Source organism: Heliconius melpomene, chromosome 6 (assembly GCF_056956725.1).
Source record: "Heliconius melpomene rosina isolate 202511_hmr_F chromosome 6, ASM5695672v1, whole genome shotgun sequence".
NCBI classification, from domain to species: Eukaryota; Metazoa; Arthropoda; class Insecta; order Lepidoptera; family Nymphalidae; genus Heliconius; species Heliconius melpomene.
The window spans coordinates 12,711,548-12,720,385 of NC_140394.1; the positions used below are offsets into that span (position 1 = coordinate 12,711,548).

The 8,838-nt window shown below is 34.7% G+C and overlaps 1 protein-coding gene across 4 annotated transcripts in view; it reads right to left on the reverse strand.

Annotated features, from left to right (window-relative positions):
* Invadolysin (leishmanolysin-like peptidase, invadolysin) overlaps positions 1 to 5,042 on the reverse strand; it is a 50,138-nt gene extending 45,096 nt beyond the window's left edge. For all 4 annotated transcript variants that reach the window (XM_085187444.1, XM_085187441.1, XM_085187442.1 and 1 more), the window contains exon 1: positions 4,793 to 5,042. In XM_085187444.1, the coding sequence (XP_085043570.1) occupies positions 4,793 to 4,927 (135 nt within the window). In that variant the 5' untranslated portion in view covers positions 4,928 to 5,042. The remainder of the gene's footprint in view (positions 1 to 4,792) is intronic.
* Between the last annotated feature and the right edge of the window lie 3,796 nt (positions 5,043 to 8,838).

Consider the following 8,838-nt stretch of genomic DNA (forward strand, 5'->3'; position numbering starts at 1 on the left):
GCGCTTACAGTCACACGTTGTGCCGGTGCACTACGACTGCTTGCAAATTAATATTGGACAGACACATGAGAAGCGGAGGGTCCTAACTTGATAATGTAGATTTTACTATGTTCCCTCTGCCTAAGATGTTATATGCGGAATATAGCCTGTAACTGAAATAAAAGAAAATTGTTCCAATAGATTTCGAAGCTGGTTATACATTATGCGCATTCATACACGTCCTAACCAGCCATTGCGGCATCAGATCAGCTAAGTCTAATGAAACTATATGATATATTATTTTTTATATGTGCGGGATACAGCATGAATGTATTCATTTAATTACAAGGCGATCACAAAGCCAGTATAAACTATTAAATAATAATACAGGTACCCACGTAATAACCTAAAACTGATTTATTATGCAACCACCGGTTCTGAAGGTCACTTGACTGTCATGATAATGATGCTGTTTGAACAACTGGATGGAATAATTGAGACCTTATCTAGGTTACGCCCTCGTGGCACAGTGGGGATGTGGTTGATCGAACACAAGGGTTGTAGGTTCTAACGAGCTGAAGAATACACATATTTACAAGATGTTACTCACAACTCAAAAGAAGCTACTCGTTTTCTTTTTAGTTGTCGCAACGCGCTAAACTCAGGAACTATCTGTTCGAGTTGATAAATATTTTTGTATTGGGTAGTCCAAGCTAGAGGCATTGCATGTTGAATGGTGGAACTAAACGCCGCAATTTGCCTTATTACCGACCGAAAAAATGAAAATATAAAAAAAAATCCTCGAATGAGAATCGAATCTACAACCTGTCGCGTTTACACAGGTGCACAGAACATAGGTGATACAGGTGCACAAAGGTGGCCACCACTGGCTTTCGACGTAAAACTTAGTATAATGAAGAAAATACCTCAATATGACTAATATAACAAGTTAACTAAAATAGTTATACGAAGCCAGTTTCAAGTAAAGACAAAACCGTAAGTTAGTAGAGTAATGTAAAGAACGCGGCAGTCTTACAACTGTTTATGGAATACTAATATACTGTGTGAGTACAATATATTTATGTAATACATGAGATATGAGATACTTTCCATAGATTTTTTTTCATTTCACGCTGTATGCCAGGGTGAACAGAGGGAACCTAGTGTTACGACACTCTATTCTCCACTTTCCGGTGAATTTTCGTGATATTGGGTCTTGAGTGGTGGAATTGTACGCTGTATTTTTCAAGCCTTTTTTGTTACGCCGTTTCTGAGATTAGCGTGCACAAACAAACAAACAATAAATAATTTGATTTATTAATTGTAATTTTGAATTAAATCAAATTCCTTTAAAACTAACTAAACTAAATTCAAATTTGTGGTCAATTATGTATTTGTAGGGTTCAGCTTTGTTGGCTTTGTGGTAATTTACGCCAAATGGATAATGAGATCCAATATTTAATGTAATAAAACCATATTGGCAAGGTCAGGAAGAGACAGAATGATTTACAATAGTTGTAGGTTTGATTCTTACTCGTGGGATATTAAGAATTTGTTAGAAATATAAATTTATAATTGCTTTTCTTACTGCGAATACATATAAATATCCACTTTTCATTCTTTTATTTGTACTGCAGATTACGGTTTACGGCGCGATACTGGCCAAAATAGTTTAATACCTCTATGAGTTCTTGAGAAAAAGGGTCTTTACAGACTGGCAACAATGTTATCCTTATTTAATCCTACTTTTTGAGGTTCGGAACAAAAGCTGTTCTCTAGAAAAAAATATATTTACATAATATTCAATAGGCGATATCAACAAAACTCTTCCTAAATGCCCATAAAAATTAAAAATACGGAATCAAACAATTATAGGCAATTAAAATGTAAATATCTTATTCTTTGTTTAGTATAAGAATTTCAATATTTCAAACGATTTCGTAATATATGCAACAGACACATGTTATAACGGAAACAATGAGAAAACCGGTTTTAAATATATGTATGTGTAAAAACATAAAATATGTCATAGAATAAAATAATAAACTAGATAAGGCCATCGAGGCGCAGGGGCACGAGCGTATAATTCACGACGCGGACGGTTGTGGGTTCGAATCACACTCGGGGGAATGCAATATTTAATATTGCTCTGGTAACGAGGCAAAGCGTGTCGTTGAGTTCCGCCATTCAACAAGCAATGCAAAGAAGTAGGGAATGGTAGTGTCTTAATAGGATTGTCTAAACACTAGGGTCTCAGGTTCCACCTAACCAAAAAAAAAGGCGACGACGGATAAGTAATTTTTTTAAGCTTTTCATCATTATCGTAGCGTCCAAACGGATGAACCGATTTAATTATTTTTAGGGTTCCGTACTTTTTAAGAAAAAAGGAATCCTTATATGATCACTTTGTTTCCGTCCATCCGTCCGTCTGTCTGTCAAAAAGATAGCCTTTATCTCAGGAACGCTTGGAGATATCGAGTATTGTATTTCTTGGAGTATCGTATTTCTCCATTTACTTGATACCAAAATATGGCCGTTGGTATCGCAAAAACGCGTATTTAGACGTCAAAATTAATAGGGTACTTCCGATTGACCTAGAATTATGAAATTTGGCAGCTAGCATCTAGAGATAGTACTAGTTCTGGAAAAACCTGAAACCTATTTAATATCCTTAAAGGGAGGGGGGGGGGGGATTGGTATTAATGTCGCTAGTTCCAATGAGGCCATGTTTCCAAATTTTGTACAGAACCCACTGTGGGCGAATACGATTCACGCTTGTCCGGCTTTTTTTTTATATATTTGTTTAAAATATAACGCATCGCAGAGGAACAGCTCAGTTGTAAGGTTGACTGGCTCAGGGGAATAAATTATTATCCTTTACCCACTCTGTCATGACAAAGCAAGGCAGGCTTCACCACTTTCGTTCGGAGTGAGGATCGAACCCTCAACCTTCGCTTTTACAGTCACACCTTAAATATCGATATGCCTATTAATTATACAAAAAATATATATGCCTAATCACTCTCAGATATTACGTAAAAATGTCATTTTATGATTTTACCTAATATAATTACTACTTTCATTTAAAGTTATTCGTGTGTTTGTAATCAACTAGTGCTTAGAAAGCGTGAAGTGGACTTTTTAGATATTAAAACAAGATAATGTGTAGTGTTGTACAATTATGTGTTTAATGGTAGCTACTTTTTCTTATCTTCACGGTGTATCCCGCATATAGCAGGATAGAAACAGGTAAGGGTAAGCCGTTGTAGCGTTGTAGGGGCACAAGGGTATGGCTGTAAGTTATAACTACTCGAGGGAATGAATTTTTGCTTAATTTCTTCGTTTCGGCATTAAGACAAGAGTCCGGCGTTGAGTTCCACTCAACACGCAATGCCTCGAAAAATTCGACGGAAAGTGGGGGACGCAGTGTCTTAACACTAAGTTCCCTCTGCCTACCCTGTGGCAGCGTGTAGCTAATTTTAGAAAGAGGAAACCTACTGTTAAAACCTCTGTTTCCCACGCAATGCTCAATATTTGCGATATTGCGTATTCTGTGACGGAACTTAACGCTGCGGTTATTTATTACCAGAGCGAGGAAGTATAAATTATTGATTGTTCTGAGTGGGCACTGAACCTACAACTGTCACATTTACAGACGGTCCGACTAAAATACGTAGTAAATAATAGTTTTTACTACAAGCTTGTACTCTACAGCGTTTCTTTCTAATTAGATTATAATAATCAATAGTTCAAACAGTGAAGTCGGTAGTCAAGGCTATGACGTAATAACTAAATAGCACTATAAGCACATTACAAATGTCACAGGTTCAAATACCGGGACCAAATGTTACTAGCATTTGTATTGTTATTTTTTAATATCCCATCAAAAACGAGAATGTGAAATGAGAGCCAAGTTAAATGTTTAGTAATTTGTTCTCGACACCGAGAAAATAATGGAAATTCTATATGTGTGCCAGCTGCCAAATTCTGTGTTCACTCGGGATAAAATTTAAAGTCGATTTTTTTTCCGTATTATACTTTTTAATTAAAGAAATATAATCGCTATTAAAATCGAGAACTGTAAATTTGCAATAATATATTAATTATACTTTTAATCAATGTTCATAAATGTAGGAATAAGGGGGCGGGTGGTCTGTGTCCGCCCCAGAATAATCTGTTGCCAAACAAAAAATCAAGGATGAAAAATAATAAAAAAAAAAAACAATACAGAAAATCCGTTCTAGGTAAGGGTATGGAAAGTTTAGTAATTTTTATAATTCCTTTTTTTTAGTTTTAAATCTAAAAAGCAATTAAATTATTAAATAAAAACAGAAAATGATGTATAACTTTTTTTCATACATAAGTAAACCATTACTGGATGTTTTATTTTTATTAAGATTATACTTTTGTTAAACGTAGGTTAATTTTTAAGGTTATATATTCACATGGGAAATTTAAATGTAAAATGTAAAAAATTTAAATACTTAATTTATAAGCAAAAAAACGATAAAATATGATTAATCATTACCGTAATTTAATTTAATCATAGTTAGCCATATATTTAGAAAATGTTGGAAATAAACCAATACATCATATTAACTTTACTACATAAAAAAAGCGTTCTAAACAAATTTAATTTAATTTACGAAGCAAAGCGCGGTGTTGAATTCCGCCACTCAACACGCATTACCTCAAGAATTCTGCAGAAAATCAAGAACGGAAGTTTCTAAACACTTAGTTCCTAGGCTCCCTCAGTTTACCCTACTATGTGCAGGATGCAGCGTGAAGCTGAAAAATAAATAAATAAACTTACATCGTCAGCTTTTGGGTGTTCATGACTGCATTGAACGTGTTTTGTATCACTAGTAGCCAATTCATTCACATATGTGTGGGAAAAACAGCACTTTGTAACGCACAAGAGGAATAAAATACATTTTAAATAACACATTTTTATTGTTTCTGTCACTAGCACTAATGTTTACATTTTAATATATAGTTTTGTTGTTAATAACGTCTACACTCCATGACGGTTTGTTCACGACTGGCTTGGGAACGATAGCTTTGGTTTGACTTGGTAATGTATGGCCAACATTGGCTTTACTTTTTTTACGATGTGTCCCGCACACAGGTAGGCAGAGAGAACCTAGTGTTAAAACACTCCGTTCCCTACTTACCGTCCAACTTTAGTAACATTTTATGTTTCGTGGTGGAATTCAACGCGCGTTGTCTTGATACCAGAATAAAGGAATTAAAAAAAGTATTGCCATTAAATATTAGAAACTTGATTGGATTTCTTATGTATAATTTTTTGTTTCATTAGTTAATTATTTCTTTACTATGTGTTTCCCTTAAAAAAAACCAAAATAATTATTTTGGTACTTAACTTATAATTTAGGTATCTAATCTAATGAAAGCAATTCATTCATTCATTTGCTCTGGAATTCTTTTGATTATATTTCAAAATGATTTAAATATAATCAAATCCCCCAGTGGGAATCGAACATACACTGTCTGTCATACACTGTATTAATTAATAAATTTGTTTATTAAGGCCAATCTTAGTCATATTGGTATATTGGCCAAATATCTACAATCGATAGTATAGTGAAGCTCGCTATGACAGATGGTAAAGCCGCCATGTTATATACTCTACCTCGCTCTGATATACGTATTGAAGTGAAGAGTGAAAGAGATAGGCCATTGATAAGATGGCACGTATATGTCATTGTAAGGGAGTGTTTTCAATGTGTTTAGTTTTTTTAAAAATTAATATGACTTTTTCTTTTTATATTACTATTATTTTTAGTTTACATAATTAAATAAAATATAAAGCTTCACGTTATCCCGCTTTGCTATAAGCAGAGAGAACCTAATGTTAAAACACTGTTCCCCCTTTTCCACTTATTTTTTGATACATAAATCGAAATATGCATTAACAAATATATTTTTTAAACTAAAAGCTCAGTTATTTGTATAATCACCTCAATATCGTGCGAGAAGGCTCGCATTAAACCTTTGTCAATCTTCGAATCAAAACTACTTTCCCTTTCAATGTTGCGCCTTGTGGAATATGAATGAAATATCCTATTTTAAATGACAGCGATGCTTTATTTTATACTATCGGTGGCCCGTGACCGTATTTTAGTGAAGTGTGGACCGTAAAATCCGTTTATTCTGTTAGGGACTATCATATGAAATCTCCTCTTAGTTCTTCTCTATGATGTCATCGGCAAGGGCGTCCCCTGCGGGACTCGAGCCTAGGCTTACGGCCGTAAACAGAGCGTTAAATTATTTAAATTTTACTTTTCCAAATTACATGCTATGAAAGCCAGTTTATCTTCATTAAATTTCCTTGATGATGATGAAATGAAAATATGAAACATTTCATTCCTTCGAGCGGGAATCGAACACAATCTACCGCGTCCACGGTTACACGCTCATGCCCCTACGCCACGACGGTTTTTTCCATTGATTTCTGATAATAACATTTATTTTCATGGTTTTCCTGGCTCTATTTTTATTATTACTCACGCAAATGCAATGTTTAGCTTAAGACTCGCGAACTATGCTTACCATAATTTTTTATTGATTTTTTTTTTATTAATTTTACTTATAAACTTTACATGTATTTAAATTTGCTACAAAAAAAATAATAAATGTGTATATAAAAATATTTTAAAATCATTATCTTTTTCTTCTTATCAGTATAGACTAAGTATTATTGATTATCTCAAACAAAAAAAAGTGTATTTATTTCTAAATAGTGTTGAGGCCGTAAACGCGACATTTGTGCATTGGATTCTCAATCGGAGAAATGAATATTTCTTTGCCCCGGTCACAAATAGGAAATGCGGTGTTAAGTTCCGCCACTCAACACAATGTATTAAAAAAATTGCGTGAGGAACCCGTAAGTCATGCGATTAGCGCATTCCAACAAATAAGCACTTCATCTTTATAATATCAGTATAGACAGATAAATAAATATTCGAATATGACTAAATTTGATATTCACCCTGCACTAGGGGTAGGGGTCACTAGGGGTTTTCCCTGAATAACAAAGGATACCTTATTGAAAGGATACGAAAGACCCCTGTTAATTGGGAATGTTTTACTTGGTCACACAATTTAGTGTTTTTAAAAATTAAATTACTTTAACTGGTGATTTGTAGGATCGTCGTGTAGTTTGGAGGAGTCGTGTCGTAGTGGCACGGTGTGTGACTATAAACGCGAGGTTATGGGTTGAATTCTCACTCGGGGAACCAATTATAGTCATCTTTATCCTCTGGTAATAAGACAAAGTGCAAGGTTGCACTCAACACGCATTGACACGTAGGTAAACTGCGTGCGTGGAGTACGGAGTTTCTTTACACTGGATTCCTTCTGCCTTCTCTGCTGTAGGTAGAATTCAGCGCGAAAATACTAAATTCAATTAATAAATAATTAATAATTTGGCGGAGGAATCTCACACGTACATTTTAACTGATAAAACGAGGAAAATAAAAATACTTGATTGATGCTTAATAACATTCCGCTTAGGGGGTTCTAATTGTGCCTGGCGTGGCAGGTAAACCTTGAAAATTAATTATATAGTAAGCTATAAAGAAAATTAATTAATATATTTCTTATTATATTATATTCTTATTATGTCATATACCTCCACACTCTAGCAGAAAAGACTGACGGAACTTTGAGCCCAAATTCTCAACGTTACGTGTTATGTACACCAAGGCGAGGAAAATGGAAGCATTAAATATTTCATTTATCCCAGTAGGAATCGAACCCTCAACCTGTTCCAGTTACAGTCACACTCTGTACCCCTGGGCCACGGCTGGCCTCAGTCACTTGTTAACTTAACGGTTTCATTTAAACTGACTAACCGTCTATTATGACACTTTCAAAACATTCTCACACCGAACACATATTATTGCGCAAACTAGACGCGTCCCAAATGATTACACATTATTTAAATATTGACCTCCATGTTGTTTACGATCAGTGACAGGTGATCTTCTATTTAGGTAATACAATAAATATTCGAATTGGACTTAGATCTAAAAAAATATAAAATATTTTTCTTAGCATCTATCTATATATCTTAGCACCTACTATCGAAGCCGTCGTGACCGAGGGGCACGAGCGTGTGACAGTAACCGTAAAAGGAATGGAAATATTAGATGTTTTCATTTCCTCGCTGTGGTACCGAGGCAAAGCGCGGCGTTGAGTTTCGCCATTCAACAGGCATTGTCTCGAAATTTCGGCGGAATGCGGGGAATGGAGTATCTTAATAGTAGGTTTCCTTCCCCTGCTATATATGAAATACAGCGTGAAAAGTTACATAGCTGCTGGCTGTAGACGTGACAGTTGTGGGTTTGTTTGCGACTCAGGGGATAAATTTTATTTTCTCCCTCTGGTAGAACACAAACGCAACGTCTCATGATATACTCGTATAAAGCCGTGTTTGGGGACCGGATTGTCTTAATTTCTATATGTGATAATTGTATTGTAGAGTAGGAGTGTAGGACAATAATTAACTTATTATTATTAATTATTTTTTTTGGTTTCATGCTGAGTTCACCGACTTACTGTTTTTTAAACTGTGTTTACTTTATTTGCTAATTAATTCATAAATTTGTCCATTAATATATTATTATATAATGATGTATGTTTTCTAAATTTAAAATAAATTAATAAAAAAAATAAAAGTTTATTTTAATGTATATTTCGTCTACCTTTCATTGGGAATAACAGAGCGTAGCCGCAGTAAAGGATGAGGATGAAAAAAAACAACATGAAACACTTTCCCGCCAAATCAGCTGTCACTGTATGCGGATATATCAAATGTGGCGGAGGCTGGCATAC